This window comes from Sinocyclocheilus rhinocerous, unplaced genomic scaffold (assembly GCF_001515625.1).
Source record: "Sinocyclocheilus rhinocerous isolate Xijiao unplaced genomic scaffold, SAMN03320098_v1.1 scaffold335, whole genome shotgun sequence".
Taxonomy (NCBI): Eukaryota; Metazoa; Chordata; class Actinopteri; order Cypriniformes; family Cyprinidae; genus Sinocyclocheilus; species Sinocyclocheilus rhinocerous.
In genome coordinates this window covers 46,648-65,789 of record NW_015659708.1, presented here as the reverse complement: position 1 = coordinate 65,789, position 19,142 = coordinate 46,648, and the positions used below count along the sequence as shown (strand labels likewise).

General features: G+C 37.8%; 1 protein-coding gene across 1 annotated transcript; it reads right to left on the bottom strand.

Annotated features, from left to right (window-relative positions):
* Positions 1–4,242: 4,242 nt before the first annotated feature.
* On the bottom strand, positions 4,243–13,556 carry LOC107724082 (secretory carrier-associated membrane protein 3-like). Its single transcript, XM_016532856.1, has 10 exons — positions 13,242–13,556; positions 13,111–13,208; positions 12,051–12,134; positions 11,650–11,757; positions 10,385–10,505; positions 9,301–9,429; positions 8,406–8,565; positions 6,121–6,222; positions 5,876–5,993; positions 4,243–5,012 (listed from the first exon to the last, which is right to left on the bottom strand). The coding sequence occupies exons 2-10, from the start codon at positions 13,162–13,164 to the stop codon at positions 4,863–4,865; spliced, it is 1,026 nt and encodes a 341-aa protein (XP_016388342.1). The 5' UTR covers positions 13,165–13,208; positions 13,242–13,556; the 3' UTR covers positions 4,243–4,862.
* Between the last annotated feature and the right edge of the window lie 5,586 nt (positions 13,557–19,142).

Genomic DNA, 19,142 nt, shown 5'->3' with positions numbered 1-19,142 from the left:
TCATATCGCATAATCTTATTAACTGTTTATCTCCTGAACTGAACTGCAACTTTCTTTACCACGCAGCGCCAATCCCGCCGTGCAGTCAATTTCGCTGGTTAAGGTTAGGGTCAGGTGTGGGGTAGGTTTAGGTGGTTAGCATTTTTTGTAGCATAGTGTGGGAAATCAACACTTTAATTGACACAACCAATAAAATGTTTAGAATCAGCTGTGGGGCGGAGTTTGCACTGAAGTGGATTGGGGGGAAAAAATTGCGCATGCGTGTCATGTGCCTGTCTGTCAATGGGAGGAAGCCACGCCTATTATTAAATTACCTGCAAGCATCCACTTTTATGTCAGACAACCTGTCCAGGACCTGCACACCTGCCAATCAGTGGCATGTGTGTTTCTTCTTCAACAGGGTTGCAGACGGTCGAGGCTGCTAAATTTGGCATCAACTCATAAACTTGGATACCGAATTCCTCGCAACCATGGCACTCATCACACACTCCTTAAAACGTTTAGTTACGTGAACCACATTCCCATAGTCCGACTACACCAATGCGCGTGAAGTTCGTGAACTCATACAAACGCTACATGTATATGAAATATGCAGGGGCGTGTCTACGTGGTGGCCAGGGGTGGCACCGGCCCCCCCTGAAATTTGGCTGGCCACCCCAGGTGCCCCCCCTACCAGATGTCTTGCTATAGGCTCGTGCGAGGACAGAGGTGCCCCCCAGCTGCAAGGACAGAGGTGCCACCCCAGGTGCCCCCCGGCCACCCTCTTTTGAGCCAGTACCCCCGACTATTTTGTGTGCCCGGTACAGAACATTAATGTAAAAACATTCACAATACATTTGTACCTAAAGAATAAACACTAGTACCTAAAGAATAAGCACTAGTAGCTAAAGAATAAGCACTAGTACCTAATGAATAAGTACTAGTACTTAATGGAAAAGATACTAGTATCTAAAAAATAGATACTAGTACCATGAAAATAGATACTAGTACGGCTTATAGATTAAATGTTAAAACGGCTTGCCATAATACATGTCTATGTTGAGAAACATATACATGTCTATGTTGAGAAACGTCTCGATCAGGCTAACTTGATATCCACGAGTTCCCAAACGGTAAAGCTTTATTAATTCAACAAATTAATTTGAAACATCGCACTATTTATAATAATTTCCTGAGAGAAAGTATGTTTTCATATACTTGAAAATAGAAAATATTTTCAAGCATATCGTAATGAAATGTCCTCTAACGACGTTACCTGACTGTTTCGTTTTTTTTTTTATTGATATAAAATTAAGATAATACAATAAACATATAATGACTTTGAAGATACTTGTATAACAACAACAAAAGAAAAATATTAAATTAAATAAATTCACAAAATATTCTACAGCTGTTGGCTTTTTAAACAGGAATGAATAAATGAATCAATCAATCAATCTGACCACGGCGCACGTGTTAGCCTATCAGAAAACGAGATGGTGACTCTCTGCCAATAGCCTGAGTTTGGGACGGACTCTCATTTCGTCGTTTAATATGTGACCCTGGACTACAAAACCAGTCATAAGGGTAAATAAAAAAGAAGAAGAATATGAAAGCTGAATAAATGAGCTTTTCATTGATGTATGTTTTTTTTAATGATAGGACAATATTTGGCTGAGATACAACTATCTGAAAATCTGGAATCTGAGGGTGCAGAAAAATCCAAATATTGAGAAAATCGCCTTTAAAGTCACCATGAAATCAAAATGGAAAATTCTTATTTTTTAATGGAATACTGTAGTGTTTATTATAAATAATTAACCGTGCACTTCATTATTTTTTAAAAATTCATATGCCCTCAGTAATAAAAACCTTAACCTCCCCCTCAAAACGACTCATCTTCTCTTCCGGTCACGAGCTATGGCACAAGGGCGGAGCTAGTGATGTGAGGGCTAAATGCTGGGATAAACGACAGGGGGAAAAGCTGAAGCTGATGCTTCACTTTATAGCACTGACACCAGTCATGAGGGAGTACCTTACCCCTAAACATTGAAAAGATATTAGGATATTACGACAACATTACTCTTAGGACATCGCAAACTAATTTTTTTCATGAATATGACTTAACCTGATGGAGGACGCGCTCAGTCATTCAGGCAGTCTCTCTCTCTCTCTCTCTCTCTCTCTCGTGTGCGCGTGCTGTTTAGGCATGTTTTGTGCCGTTGAACGTCGTCGTCATCCTTAATAAATAAAACATTTATTCATGCTTGGCTGTCGGCTGTGAATCCAGTGGAGAGAAATCCCCCACCACTAACTGAAAACTGGCATTCAGATCTGCCTCCATTTTGTTAGCAACACCCCACCTTCCAACATTCAATCAATTCCCGAAGGACGAAATGAAGTCCCGCCCTCTCATTTCAGATGCCGTTTCACCCTGGATATACGTCACAGCAGAGAAGAAAAGACAATCGCAACTTCCGTTTCATGCCGACTTTAAATTTCACTGTGTTGATTTATGTATTGTGTTGTGTTGTGTTAAGAAGTAAAACAAGACCGCGAATGTTTATTGTTGCTATAAAACAACTTACATATTGTAAATGCCACCATTTTGAAGATCTCATTCCCGCCAATAGATGGCACAGTTCATTGTTCTCATGTATGAGGGGGAGGTTGGTGATCTTGGTTGAGCATTGTTAAGCATTAATAATTAATTGAGTTTGTTTTGTTCCAAATTTGTATGTATTTTGTATTATTATATCAGTTTACAGCACCCTTGGTAAATATGAACAAAGAAGGCTGTGAAAATAAATCTGCATTGTTTATCCATTTGATCTTTCATTCAAAAACATCCAAAAATCTAACCTTTAATTTAAGCAAATAATAAAAAATACAAAAAATAAATAAAGTGGGGGAATATCACATTATGAAATAAATATTTTTCTCTAATACACAATGGCCACAATTACTGGTACCATTAGAAATTTGCATGAGTAAAATATCTCTAAAGTATATTCCCATTCATATTTGCATTTTTTAGCACACCAGGGTGACTATGAACATGAAATTATCCAGCCATGACTTTTGTATTTCACAGGAGTATACATATGAGGGAACACAAAGCCAAATTCCCTTAATCATCCATCACAATGAGAAAAACCAAAGAATATAGGTTAGTCCTGATGTGCAGCAAAAAATTGTTGAGCTTCACAAATTAGAAACGCGCGCTGTTTAGGCATGTTTTGTGCCGTTGATCGTCATCGTCATCCTTACTAAATAAAACATTTATTCATGCTTGGCTGTCGGCTGTGAATCCAGTGGAGAGAAATCCCCCACCACTAACTGAAAACTGGCATTCAGATCTGCCTCCATTTTGTTAGCAATGCCCCAACTTCCAACGATCCAATCAATTCCTGAAGGACGAAATCAAGTCCCGCCCTCTCATTTCAGATGCCTTTTCACTCCGGTATACATCACAGTAGAGAAGAAAAGACAATCGCAACTTCCCTTTCATGGTGACTTTACAGTTCTCCAAATGAAGTTCTTGGCAATGCATATTACTAATCAAAAAGTAGGTTTTGATATATTTACAGTAGGAAATTGACAATATCATCATGGAACATGATCTTTACTTAATATGCTAATGATTTTTGGCATAAAAGAAAAATCGATAATTTTGACCCATACAATGTATTTTGGCTATTGCTACAAATATACCCGTGCTACTTATGGCTGGTTTTGTGCTCCAGGGTCACATATAAGAGCAAAGGCAAAGTATAAGATGTATATTCATGAACTTTAATAAAACAAATAACACCGTGACAGTTACAAGAACATACAGCAGCAATACAATAACAGTAAAACAACCAAGTAATACCTCCATTTAGGTATATACTATAGTGTTAGACAAAACATTAGATTGAAATTACAAAAAAAAAAGTTACATATCACAAAAGCAACACAACTATGTTGGCCACTGATAACCGCACCAATCTCCGCTACCACATTTTGATAAGAAATTTTGAGTTTTATATCAAGGTATGAAATTTGATTCTGTATTCCAAAGCTTTTCAAAGCACAAATTACCCGTTTCAACTCATGAAAATAAAACATTAGTCGTGTATAACTGCAAAGAGGTACATACAGTAGTTCAAGCTGCATCAAAACATGCTTTTTCATAGATAAAGGTCAAAGCAAGAAATCCATCCACCAACAGACTAATAAACTGAATCGTGAATCTCTAAAATAAGATATGGGATTTCTCTCTTTTAAGAAAAACATTTGGCAAGTTAAACTTCACAGGTTCTATGTAGCAACCTCCATTCTAGAGCAATGAAAGTATCCCTTTCCTTGCCATGTACAGCTATTTACACAAAGAAAGAAGTCAAGGGAAAAACAAAGGCAGAATGTGGCACGTCTTTGTTGAATCAGCAAGGCTGCTGTACCTTACACTTACAAGCTTCAGAAATGTAAAAGAGACAAGAATTATAAGCCACAGCCTGTGGTATTAGGTATTTTTATGGTCTTAACAAATTATTACATTGACTTTTTCTAGCATGATAAACGGAAAGACTATTTTATTAGTTGATCGTAGATCCTCATAGACAGCATTCATATAAGCCATAATTTGAAATCAACCAACACCTAGATCCTTTTTGCATGTCTGAACTAATGGCCTAATGCTCAGCAAGACCAACAAATACAAAAAGAAATCCAGTGTTTTATTATCAATATGAGTTTGTGTATCTTGACATGCATGCTAGAGGAGTCTAGGGTAAGTGCGTTGGTTTCCAACTCGGCCAGTGCTAGAATAAGTCACTTTGTCTCAAGGCTGTGTAAGCAATCAGGTTCTTCAACATCATTTCTTTTCTTTCATTCAGGTCTCTCTACCGGGGTGCAGTGAAGGCGCCTTGTGCGGCAGAAACAGTGGCATTGGTGGCTGCCTGGCGCACTGCCTGATTGGAAAGCACACCTGTAGCAAACTCAGCCTGGGCCTTCTTAAAGCTCGCTTCGGTCTGCCTGTACATAGAATGAACCTGATGGGAGAAGATGCAAAAAAAAAAAAAAATCATTCAACAGATCAATATAATTAATTAAGTATTATGAAGTAAAATCCTACATACATTATTGTTCAAAAGTTTGGGGTTGGCTTTTTAAAGTCTTTGAAAGTCTATCATTTTCTCCAAGGCTGCTTTTTTTGTTAAAAATAAAGTAAAAACAGTAATATTGTGAAATATTATTACAATTTCAAATAACTCTTTTCATTCTAATCTTTCTAATCTGCTGATTTGGTATTGATTTCTTATTATTATCAATGTTAAAAACAGTTTTTGTGGAAACCATTATACTTTATATATTTTTTTTTTTTTTTAATGTAAAGAGTCTGCATTTAAGATACCATTAAGCATTATTTCAAAATAAAAAGTACTAAAGAGCATGATGAATGTCACGTTTTAACAGCAAAATCCATAAACAGCCACCCAGATGTGACCCACAAATCACTACACCGAACAATAACATATGGAAAAGCAGCTGACGTTCTGCAATTGCCATACATTTACATACTAAAAAGCCAAACAATATGGCATCTCTATTGCAACAAACAAAATGTACTACTTAATGCTATAAAACTGAGAGATGCATATAGTCTGAGACAAATGTAAAATGTCAGCTAAAATGCTTGAGCACTTAAAGCATTGTATCTAAGTCTGTTTATTTTAGTTTACAGAGTGAGAAGCCAGTCAAACCCTGGAGTATCAGTGGAAAAATCCACCGAAGAGGAAGACACAGTTTCAAAATAGGATGAAGATCAAACATTTAGTATGGTTTTCAACTTATACTTAAGATTATATCCCTAATTTGACTGCCGGTGGATGCTGTTATTGGTGATGTGATTTACCCTCTTGAGCAACACCACTCCCATGGCCGCCTGAGCGGTGAAGAGCACAGCATTTATCATCATGATCGCACCCACTGCCTTGTTCTTGCTAAGAGCGGCTAAACTCACGATCCACCCACTGTGACACAAATGAGAGAGAAAGTAACAAGCCAGTGGCCAAATTTGTAAGAATGGAATGACACTAAATAACAATAAACAGGTTAGCAACTAAATTTGTACAAATGTGTCTGTTTTATCACGCTCACCTGAAGCCCCAGCCAGGGATACCGACAGTCATGATAATATAAAGCACCAGTTGGGCGAAGAAGACAAAGAAAAATGCAAAGAAGTTGAAGGAACTGTCACTCCTGTTGAGAAACGGAAGCGCACAATGACAAATTCATTATGTTTGGAAACAATTGGCTGACATATGAATTCTAAACGCTCAAAAAATGTTAACATAATGGTATAACAAACTATTACACATTTTCATGATTATTTTCCACTTTTTTGTCAGAGCAAATAAAAAAAAATTGTCTGAAATCTGCATAATTTGAGATATCACTCATATCTGCAGAACAGGTTTTATGCCAAAGTTTAATACTATGATATGAGTTTATTCAGTAATAAGCAGAAATAATGACACTTAATGCCCTTAAAGGAATAGTTCAATTAATAATTCTATTACTAATTATTAATTCAATGCACTCACCCTCAGGCCATCCAAGATGCAGATGAGTTTGTTTCTTCATGGGAACAGATTTGGAGAAATTCAGCATTAAATCGCTTGCTCACCAATGGATCCTCAGCAGTGAATGGGTGCCGTCAGAATGAGAGTCCAAACAGCTGATAAAAACATCACGATAATCCACACGACTTCAGTCCATCGATTAACGTCTTGTGAAGTGAAAAGCTGTGTGTTACTAAGATACAAATCCATCATGAAGAGTTGTAACCTTAAACTTAAAAGTTTAAAGCTTTAAAGGGGTCATATGATGCTTTTTTAAAGATCATTATTTGGTGTATTTGGTGTAACAGAATATGTTGACATGCTTTAATGTTCAAAAACCACATTATTTTTAAAATACTGTACATTATTGTAGGTTCTCTATGCCCCGCCTCTCTCAAACGCTTCATTTTCTACAAAGTCCCTCCTTCCGACAAGCGCAGTCTGCTCTGATTGGCCAGCTGACCCAGTGCATTGTGATTGGCCGAACACCGCAAGCACTCGTCGGAAATGTAACGCCCCTTACCATAATCGCGAGCTTCATCTTTCAAAATAAATGTAAAGACAGTAAATAATGTCATTAGTTTTACCATCAGTTCAAACCCGAAAGGGGAACAGAGTCGCGTGACAGACACAGTAATGATGCAGTACACAAGCCACGGTTATGACAGCTGACTCTACTGTGATGTGAGGCTGTCTCTCTTTCTCTCTCTCACACACACACACACATGATGCGCAAAACTCCGCATTTGAACAGTCAATAGCAAATACTTAAACTAATAACAAAACAGTAGCTGATTCAGAAGCGCCAGATTGTCATAGCAAAGTCAGAATTACCTCCTCTCCTAGGTTCACGAAACGGTCGTCCATAAAATGCATTGCTGTTCTGTTGTAAGTGATCTTAAAGATTCCTAAATGCATCTACTTTTGGAAGGCCAAATAAAGTGCTTTTGCTTTCGCCTAGAAACACACAGCGTCTCCCTGACATGGCTGCTTCAACACTAACTGCGGTTACTGAAACCACGTCTTCTTTCTTTGCGTGCACATTTGGGCGCATTATGCAAATATTCCCACATAGTGAGGTAGATATGTGGGGGCGTGTTAGAACGAGCCGTTTTAGGGGGGCGTGGCAGAGTCTTAACTTTGATAAAGAATATCTCTTTGGTTTTGAGACTTTAGTCTTTGCAACTTCAGGGATCTTATCTATGCACAATCAGCTTGTAACACTCCAAAGAGAAAGGAAAACTTGAAATCGCATCATATGACCCCTTTAAATCTTAAATCCCGTTGTCCTCTCACATCAAAATCTATCAACATTTTACGTAAATGTTCATTTCGATGCTTGATTTGTTTCTCTCCCGATTCAGACAAGATGACTTTTTACTGAAGAAATAAATAATATGCATAGACGACTTTCTAGTATTTTAGCTGGAAGCAATGGTTAAGCCGTTAAAGACATCTTAATGATGGATTTGTTTATTACAACATGCAGCGTTTTGCTTCACAAGATGTTAATTTATGGACTGGAGTCGTGTGGATAACTTGTGGATTATTGAGATGTTTTTATCAGCTGTTTGGACTCTCATTCTGACGGCACCCATTCACTGCAGAGGAGCCATTGATGAGCAAGCGATGTACTGCTAAATTTCCCCAAATCTGTTCTGATGAAGAAACAAACTCATCTACATCTTGGATGGCCTGAGGGTGAGTAAACTTTTAGAAAATGTTCAATTTTGGGTGATTATTCCTTTAAATGCACTTAATATCGGAGTTAGATATAAAGTTAGGTGTCCCACCCTCACGACAGACCACGGTGGTACGTACCTGAAGGCTTTGTACACAGGCCTGTACCAACAAACAAAGGAGCAGGGGGTGAAGAGGAGAAACCAGAGTATGGCAAGGCCGAAACCAACTCCATTATTGGGATCCGCACAGAACATAGCCAAACAGGAGATGAGATTAAAGAGCAAAGTGCATGCTGTAACTAAGAAAAAAAGATGAGAGTAGTGGGTAAAAAGAGAGAGAAAGAGAAGTACAAAGGAAAACTACAGGCCAATTGCAATTGCAAGCCAAGTAACCTACTGAAGTAGTGACTGATCAATATGCCTATACTAGGGAGCAACTGCTGATATGTGACACATAACACAATTGAACTATACACAAAATTGCTAAAACTAAAGCAAAAAAATCAACCAAAAAAGACAATTCTGTCATAATTTATTCACCATTATGTCTTTCTAAAACTTCTTTAATTAACACAAAGCGTCATTTGAAACAATATGAGGGTAAGTACAATATCAGCATTATGATAAGTACTATATATATATATATATATATATATATGTGTACACATATATATGTATGTGTAATTTCTAGTCAAAGGTTTTTTACAAAATCACATGTTATGAGTGAATTAATGAGTTAATATAATAACTTTTGGGTGAACTACCGCTTTTTATTTTGCTTTTTTTTTTTTCATTGTCCATTGAAAAGGCTTTTTGGAAGATTCACATCTCAAAATGACCAAATACTGGTGATTAATAAGTCTGGCCAATGTATTGGTCAATCACTACAGAGGAGACTTAACTATTTCAGTTTAACAGAAGAAAGCACGCATTATAAATTTATAATTGAAGTATTTACTAAAAATTATGGGGGACAGTTACAAAGCAGAACCTTCCACACACTGCAAAAGACATACTAAACCGAGCAAACTTACACATCCAGTAGTAATACAAGGTGGTGACAGTGCGCTGGAAGCTTTGGCCAATCTCCACATTAATGTCCTGATAGAAGCACGGTCCCACCGGGCAGAAGGAGGGCAATGGGGGCCAATTATTCTGACGAGCTGAGGGAGAAGGACACAGAAAGAGATTCATTTCCCCATTCATCAATCACATCTGCTAGCATCACTCCATTAATGTCTTGTTCATTACCACCGAGGTCTAAATCCTACTCCTTTGAAAATACCGTCCATCCATCAGTCATCTTTTTAACTGTTCCATTTCTTTGTCCCCTCCTCTCTCTCATTCAGGTCTCATCCATCTCTGCACTTTCATTGTAACCCTAACCAACAATTAGTCCATCTAAATAATCACATCAGTTCTTAAAATACACTAGTTTGTCTCATCATCTTTTACATATCTATTGCTGCAGCACTTTGCTTTCTTTCGTGCAGATTCTTTATCAGGATTCAAAAAAGTGTAAAAGGAGTGAAAAAAAAAACCTGTAGTGGAAAAAGAAGTTATGTGTTATTTAAATGTGTTACGCTTTGTATGTTCTGCTGAAATGAAGCCTCTCATTCGTAAAAAACACACTGATTGCTTGTCACACTTTCTGCATTGAAAATCTGCAGAATTGTGTAAAATTGTTTATCCAAAAGTGGATTTGAATATGATCAAATGTGCAAATGGAGCTGAGAGTACTTCACTCGTTTTGATAGCTGAAATACTTTTCATCAAAACTCTTCCGTAATGCATCTAGATAAGTACATTATCAGAAAATGTGAGTAGTGGTTGCACATGTAACAGCCGGCAAGACAATGTTATGAATGGTTGCCAGGTCATTCCTATGTGGTTTCTAAGGCGTTATGAGTTGCTTTAGCATTAACATTTTATTAAACAGCTTGCGAATGTCAATACTAATTGCAAACTGCCACTGAAACTTTTACAGTATATGTAATGCCAGCAGTAAAACTGAAGATCACTGTGGGTTCAAGAAGTTTCATTTACATTTAATTCCCCTGGCAAACACAGAAATCAAGATATTTTTCTCTCAAGAAATCAAGATATTGCTGCACTCACTGGCTCCAGACCCAAGCGCATGTGCATTCAGCTCTCTCTCTCTTCTCTCCAGCTCTTTTGCTTTTCTTTCTAGTTCCTCCTGCTTCCTCAAAAGATCTGCTGTGGTGGCATTCACTGCAGACTGCAACAGACATAGAGGGAGAGGCAGCTAACAATTATGAAATGCATAACTGTTTTCTATTACTACCACATTAATAAGCATCCCAGCACAGTATTACATTGATGAGATATATTTATGGTCAAATGTTTGCAACTCAACAGGGAGCAAAACTATAGCTGAAATTCAGCTGTGTTTACTCTTCCATAGCAGTATGAACGTTTAGTTTATTAATTAGTAGCAAATATGTCATCGTTCAGAAGTGTGGGGTCACCTAGTCTGCATTGATTTGATCAAAAATACTGTAAAAACAGTTCTATTCTCAAACATAATTGCAATTAAAGATAAAGTGTTTTCTATTTTAATATATATATATATATATATATATATAATGCAATTTATTCCTGTAATGCAAAGCTGAAATTTCAGCATCATCCTTCCAGTCTTCAGTGTCACATGACCTTAAGAAATTGTAAAATGGTGACTTGCTGCTCAAGAAACATTTCTTATTATTATCAATGTTGTTGCAACTGTTGTTACTACTGAATATTTTTGGTTGAAACTGTGATTTTTTTTTCCAGGATTCTTTGATGAATACATTTTTTAAAAAAAATAATTATTTGAAATAGAAATCTTTTGTGACATTATAAATGATCAATTTGATGCATCCTTGCTGAATAAAAGTATAAATTACTGATCCCAATCTACTGAACGGTAGTGCATTTTTATTTTATTATTTTATTGTTATTATCTTGCTATTCCCATAAACAAAATAATAAACATCAGTCAGTGGCCTTAAGATTATTCATACAAATCAGTTTAATCATACTATACATTTGGTGAAAAAATCTGAAAGCTGTCCAAATATAGAACTAAATAATTATCAGATCAAATTATATAACCGTCCATCATGCAATATTTAACTGTTAAAACAGCCCAATAACCACTGTAGAATTGCATTATGGTGGTGACAGATCTAGATCTTAACAGAATGGTACTAAAATACTGCTTTATAATTGAAATCATATTGCATACACTGGCTTGATGAGGGGGCAACTGTGTGCTGTAACTGTTGCAGTAAAAATCTTTATAAACTACCAGATGTAACAATCCAGTGCCATGGCCCTGTGTGAACAAATATGTCTCATTTAGTTACTCTAAACAGCACCTGTGTTCCATAGGATCCATAATTCCTGGGCTCGGTTGGTGTGGTCCTGCTGGGAGGCGTCTGGGCAGGAGGTGCAGCAGGAGATGTGGCTTCATAGGGAGGTGGAGGCTTCATTACCCAAAACAAATAATATCAGCTTAATAAAAATCTAATTAAGCAAAAATAAGCCATCATAATGATGCAGGAATGGTATGACGCAACAAATTAACTGACATCTTTAAAAACATAACATAATATTACAAAACACAATAATGAAAGTTTCTCATGAGAATTTTCTCTTGCAGCGCAAAGGCAACTGAAGTTGACATGAAATAGAGGTTATAATTAATTGTACTCCCATCATGTATTAATAATTAAAGGCTATGTAAACAGCCTGCTCAAGTCAGGAAGGACATATTTACCGCTGTTGTGTTGTTGTCAAATGGGTTGTAGAGGTCCAGCGTGGCATAGCCAGTGTTGCTGCTGTGCTGAGTCACTGATGGATCCTGCAAACACAGGAAAAACGAACCTTTCAGTTCATTTATAGCTGGTGATAGATAATAATTAAATATCTGGGCTGATGCCACAAAAAAACATAACATTTTTAAACCAAGCTCCAGGTCGCCTAAGAACTGGCACTTTAAACTTACAATCTTACACTAATATCATTGTTTCTGAGGTAGAAACTTTATCTGCTATAGAGGGACTAACCTTCACAACACAATAAGATAATTCATCTGATAAACTGCAAGTAACTAACCAAAAATAACATAAAATAATAGAGAACCACTCAAACGTTATGACACACGAGTGAATTTGTTTCTCATGATCTTAAAGACCTTCTGACCTAAATGCTTCAATTTAGATTTAAAGAAAAATATAAACTGCACCTATGTACAGACTTCAATATAAAAATGCTATAAAAAAAATAAGAGCAATATTTTCGCCTTATTTGGCCATTATATAATTCCTACATGTTTGTGACTTTTTTTCTTTTACTTTTTTATACAAACTTCAAAATAGAAATGGAAATGTAATAGAATTATAACAATATTCTTAGCCTTACTACAAAATATGATGCTTTTACCTTTTTTATGACCTAATATCTTAAAATGTGGAAAATAATAACAATAAACAATAACCAGGTGTGTCCAAACTGACAGTCTTTTTTTACATGCTGTTTCATATAATCATTTTTCTAATTTCATTAGTTGATTCCTTTAATTTAGCCATACTTAAAGCAACAAGTGATCAACAACTAGCAGTTCAAATACAAACCAGAATGTCAAGGACACAGATTGGAGTGATCATTCATACAAAACCACAGTCATGTAACTGAATATGATTGGCCTGGCCTTTGATGACTGTCAAGTCCTGTGACAGCATCACAAGAGGTACAGCACTACACACATAAGGCCACAAATAAAAACAACTCAAACAGATAAGTGATGTACAATTACAAAAATTAGAACAGTATATTACCTGAAATGGATTATGATCATCAGCTGCATCAGCAAAAGTGGTGTATTTTGACATTTTGGTACTGGTTTGGCAGATTAGATCTCGCTAAGATGTAAAAAGAGGTTCAACTCAACCGCGATGAACAGGTAAACACCAGAACAGTGTTGTGTAGCGGGCAGTTACAGGCAGAAGTCAATCCAGTTTAGTAAATACCGGATTGTAATTAGTCCATTTAAAACAAACAAATCACACCGCGACCGGTTAACACTAACTAGCTAACCAACCAACACTACAACGACACGTCAGGTATCAGTGTCAAGTCAATAGCAAGTTCTGTCCTTATATTACAGCGGTCTGTGGTCTTCTTCTTTGGTTTTTTAAATTATTTATTTATTTTCCTTTGTTAGATCCGACGAGCGACACGATTTTGTTTCAGTTGACAGCGCTGTTGTGTAGTGCTAGTGTATAGGAAATGTGTTCATATCACATGACAAGGGTGTTGCCAGGTTGCGCAATAAAAACAAGTAATTTAATTTAAAAACAAATTTGAACAGGCCATTCTGTTTTTCTTTTCGGTTGAGTAAACAGCAAAATAACGTATTTTTGAAAATCAATCCCATTTACAAAAATATAATTAAAATAGTTCACATTACAACTAGAAATAAACTAGTCGTTAACTTGTAAGCGAAAAACAGAGACCTATAATTACTTATATTTAGTGGACATGGCAACATAGCAGAACTGACGCTTTGAGGAAAAAGTTGCGCCACATGACGAGGAAGAGCCAATGAGAAAGCGCTATTTTATCACATGATGAAGGAGAATTTTTGTGAAAAAGCGCATATCTGAAGAGAAAAGCGAAGGGGCTTGTTTCTCCTAAAAAACTAAAATAGTTGTATTTCAGTGTATTATATTATTTCAACAACAGCATGGCCTATCATTTCTAAAATCTATCTATCTATCTATCTATCTATCTGTCTGTCTGTACATCCATCCATCCATCCATCTCGGTTAAGCGGTACGATTTAAAATGTAATTTAGAATCATGCTGTTCCTGTTCCTCATTCAACCACTAGACGTCACTGTTGCCTCGAGGCAGCAACATAATTTCCCTCTGTAAAATATAGGTAGGACCACCGGGGCAAGTTGTCACACGGGGAAGATGGCTGAAGGCTTGCAATTCTCTAGTCATGTGAGTTCACATGGGTGACAGGAGGGCAGAAAGTCAGTCATATGATACCTCACAACACACAAATATACCACTACGCCACCAACCAACGCACACACAATCACCCTTCTTCGTGCTCTTTCATAAAACTCATTTACTTTGATTTACAAATTCACTTTATGTCACTGAAAGTTTGACCTCACTGACTGCAGGTGTTCAAGTTGCTTTCTCTGATCATTTCTGCAGCTGCTGCTAGGATACAAAGTGTCCCACAAACAATTAATTCAGCACTTTGACTTCAGTCTTGACCAGATGTGGATGAAATTCACACATACTGAATGGAAACCAAGAAACTAGACACTCCACCAATTGACTTTGAAACAGCGTGGCTCCTGGATCGCATTATTTGTATGCTCTGATCTTGGTGTGCAAGCTTCCAGTGAAGTTCAAATGCAATACATTAATCAGTGAGCATGACAGAGCGATGGTAAACAGGAATGGGACCTTAAATGAATCATTCATAGAGAAACAATATGTTCTTTATCTGTGAGTTCAGAGGAAGGTTATGCTGAAGCGACAAAGATTTGTCACTCTTAATTCCCTAAACCTTCTTTCCTTTAAAACCTCTTTTTCTCGTCTCTAAGTGGGTGTGTCCGTGCTTCCTTTTGCTTTCCTTTGAAACCGCAACATTCCTCAGCCAATCAAGCCATGCATGGCCCCATGACATCACCGCCTGTGGAATGAGCTGACATGAAGCCTACACTGGTGAGTTGCCAAGGCAACCAGCAGGGATGGAGGGAGCTTCAGTGGACCGTGTGGGCTTGTGGGTTTTTCCCCTGTTTCTCAGCAGTATGGTCTCAATTAAAGAAAAGGACAAACCAGGATCTGGGTCTCATTTAGTGCATACCACCACAATAGGCTTAAACCGCACAAGGCCAGAGTTAAATACATGGTGAAGACTTGATGACCTTGTTCTAGAGTGCTTGTAATATTAATCTTGTTAACGAGGTGTGCAGTAAACACACCAGGCATCGCAGCAGATGTGAAACCGTGTCTCAAAGCATTTTGGCATTCGCTTGGAATTGAAAAGTGAGTCAAGAAGCCCAGACAGACAGATGGAACAAATAGAATTAATGCTGTGCAAATGTGCATTTTCGGAAAAAAAACGTTAGCAACAACTTGCCGCCACAGTGAAAGGTGCTGAGGGTGGTTGCTAGGGTGTTGCTAGGTGGTTGTGAGGGTGTTCTGGGTGGTTGCTACTAGGGCATTGCTAGGTGGTTACTGGGATTTCTGCATGGAAAGTAAGAAAATTGTTACTGGGTTTCTGAGGAGCTTTTAGGACTTTCTGGGTTGTTGCTAGGCCTGTGCTAGATGATTGTTAGATGGTTCTAGGTGGTTGCGAGGTCACTGATATAAGGTTATAGATGGTCGCTATGCCATTTGCAAGGTGGTTGTTAGGGTTTTTTAAATGGGATTGCAAGCTGGTTGTTATAATGGTTGTTATTCTGGATGGTTGCTAGGACATTGCACAGTGGATTTCTGCGTGGTTGCTAAGGGGATTGATATAGGTTTTCTGAAGGGTCGCTAGGGAATTGCTAGGTGGTTTTTAGGATGTTCTGTTTCTAGGTCTAGGCTAAGTGGTTGTTAGGACGCTTTGGGTGGTTACTAGGCTATTGCTAGATAATTGATAGGAGGAGCATTCCAATTGACATCCCTAAGCACGGGATATCCATTGAAGTGGACTTAGCTGACAATAATTACTCATTTGGAAAGCCCTGGAATGTTTTCAAAGAAACGTTATGATGGGGTCACGCAGATAATGATATAACAAAAATAAATATTGTAATTTATTTTACTTTAAAATTTTAATACATATAAAATACATAAACAATTATGTATCTAATAAATATAGTCAAAATGTATGTTAGACGGTTAACAGATTGTAGTGGTCATCTCGAGTGCTTTCTTTCCCACACGCAGCTTCATAGTTAAGTCACCTGAGGTAAATAAAGTAAAATAAAAAATGACAGAGCCTCAGTTGTTTCTCGACGGTTTTACTTAGTTTCACCTATTCATACAATACATTATGAAAATGTAACATTCATCGTCATTACAATTCATAAATACTATAGTTTGTATAATAATAACAACATTTAATAATAACTCCTCATTACAGAGCCAATAACAGTTGGGTGATTTTCCCTGTCAGCTTCCTGTAAAGCGATGTATCCCTTATTCCCTATGCCGCAGTGCCCTTCGAACTGAACAGGTTCGTTCCCTTCAGATTGGAATCTCACTTAAAGGGTTAGTTCAACCAAAAATGAACATTCTGGGATTAATTACTCACTCTCATGTCATTCAAAACTCGTAAGACCTTCGTTCATCTTCGGAACACAAATTAAGATATTTTTGATGAAATTCGAAAGCTTTCTGACCCTCCATAGACAGCAAAGCAACTGACACGTTTAAGGCCCAGAAACATAGTAAGGACATCGTTAAAATAGTCCATGTGACATCTGTGGTTCAACCATTATTTTATGAAGCTACGAGATTACACACTCTAAAAAATGCTGGGTTAAAAAGGGACAAACCCAGCTATTGGGTTGCTTTGACTCAGCAGTTGGGTTGTTTTGACCCAGCGGTTGGGTTGTTTTGAACCAAACCGCTGGGTCAAAACAACCCAATAGCTGGGTTTGTCCCTTTTTAACCCAGAGCTGGGTTATATTTAACCCAGCATTTTTTAGAGTGCACCATGCATGCGTGAGCATTCCTCTGCTTGTAAACAAGGCGCAGTGCATCGTGGTACTCTTGATAATGGTGGAGGACTCTCCCAGGAGAGGAGAAATCATTGAATAAAGTAGTTATTTTTGTTTTCTTTGCGCACAAATAGTATTCTCATAATTTCATAACATTACGGTTGAACCACTGTCACACAGACTATTTTAACAATGTCCTTACTACCTTTCTGGGCCTTGAATGTGTCAGTTGCTTTGCTGTCTATGCAGGGTCAGAAAACTCTTAGATTTTATCAAAAATATCTTACTTTGCGTTCCGAAGATGAACGAAGGTCTTACACGTTTGGAATGACATGAGAGTGAGTAATTAATAACAGAATTTTCATTTTTGGGGTGAACTAACCCTTTAAGATGGCGGAATACCATGTGAAATCCACTTCGCAGTCCACTTACGTTTGAATGGAACGCATCTAGGGTGTTCTGGGTGGTTGCTGGGGCATTGCTAGATCATTATTAGGGTGATGAGTGATTGCAAGGGGGTTCTCAGTAGTTGCTCTTAGAATTGTAGATGGTTGTTGGGGGTTATAGATAAGTCTAGTGTATTGAAAGGTGTATGTTAGGTGATTTATAGATGGTTGCTAGGGCATTGCAAAGTGGTTGTTATGGTGTTCTGGGTGGTTTCTATGCATTGCTAGGAGTTTACTGGGGGATTCATTATGAAGATTCTGAAGGGGTGCTAGGGCATTTTTAGATGGTTTTTGGGGGTTATGGATTGTTGCTAGGGCATTGCAAGGTAGTTGTTATGACAATAGCAATGGCAAGACTGGGTGGTTTAGGGGGCAGTCGTGGCCTAATGGTAAGAGAGTTGGACTTGTAACCCAAAGGTTGCGGTTGCGAGTCTCTGTACCGACCGGAATTGTAGGTGGGGGGAGTGAATGAACAGTGCTCTGTTCCACCCTCAGTACCCACAACTGAGCAAGGCACCGAACCCCCAGTTGCCACAGCAAAAAATGGCTGCCCACTGCTCTGGGTGTGTGTCCACTACTTGCTGCTGTGTGTGTGCAAATAGTTGCCAGGTCATTGCTAGGTGTTTGCTGGGGTTTTCTTGGTTGTTGCTAACCCTATGCTAGGTTGGTACAGAGTTCTGGGTGGCTGCTAGGTGGTTGTTAGGGTGTTCTTGGTGGTTGCTAAGGCATTGCCAGGTGTTTTTTAGAGTGCTCTGAGTGGTTGTTGTGAGTGGTTGCAATGATTCTTGCTTCAGCAAGCACCACAACAATACAGTCACTGCCTCTGATGTTAAACAGAGGTTATGGATTTTTTCAACCTCTTCCAGAAAATGTGTGAACTTAATGGCAACCTCTGTACATTGCAGCACACATATACTTTTAAGACATCATGGGTTATGTAAGCTTAAAACTCTTTACAGGACCGTTGAGAATTGTAGAACACACATACGCAGCACAGGAGACTGGAATTATGTGCAAACTTGAATAAGTCCACTGTGAGCTCTGTTGCCTGGAAAATTCATCATCGGCAGCAGACTGCAAAACACAGCAGTCTCTGAACGCTGCTACATAGAAAAAAGAAAGATACGGAGGGTAGAAGAAAGAGTTTTAACTTAATTTTGCTTTTCATTAGCAGCTTTTTGCATCATTTACTCATACATATTATTTAATTAAACTTTCAGAAGCATTTGCCCTAGATTTAGAATAAAGCAACAGTTTGGATCATGAATCTGGCTGCAGAAAGACAAAAAGAAAGAGAAATGACAGCCGTCCTCTCTGACCTCATGCAATAACTAGCTACAGATGGGAGAAAGAGCAGAGGGAATATAACCTTAATAATATTAAATGACTTTCCTTTTCTAACGTTTGCTCACTCTTTCCGTACCTCTCCCGCATTCCCCCATTACTCCTTGCCAGGAAATAATTCAACAATTGATGTACACTCATGAAATACAAATTTATAGTGATGTTCAAAACTGTAAGTGGTTGGATCAGGAGACAGAAAGCAAGAACAGACACAAAGAGCACTTTGAAGAAAAGGAATGAGGCAGAAAATAAGTGTAAAAGTGCAACCAATGCTAGTGTCAAAGAGATTTCTATATCCAAGCAAGAAAATAACAGTGAATTAGTCATGAGATTTTTGGG

Bases quoted from the DNA above. Each gene is read 5' to 3' on its own strand.
- LOC107724082 (XM_016532856.1), bottom strand. From the start codon at position 13,164: ATGTCAAAATACACCACTTTTGCTGATGCAGCTGATGATCATAATCCA. The intron at 12,135-13,110 runs GTAATATACTGT...CTGTGTTTGCAG, and splicing joins ATGATCATAATCCATTTCAG to GATCCATCAGTGACTCAGCA. The intron at 10,506-11,649 runs GTGCTGTTTAGA...TGTCTGTTGCAG, and splicing joins ATGGATCCTATGGAACACAG to TCTGCAGTGAATGCCACCAC.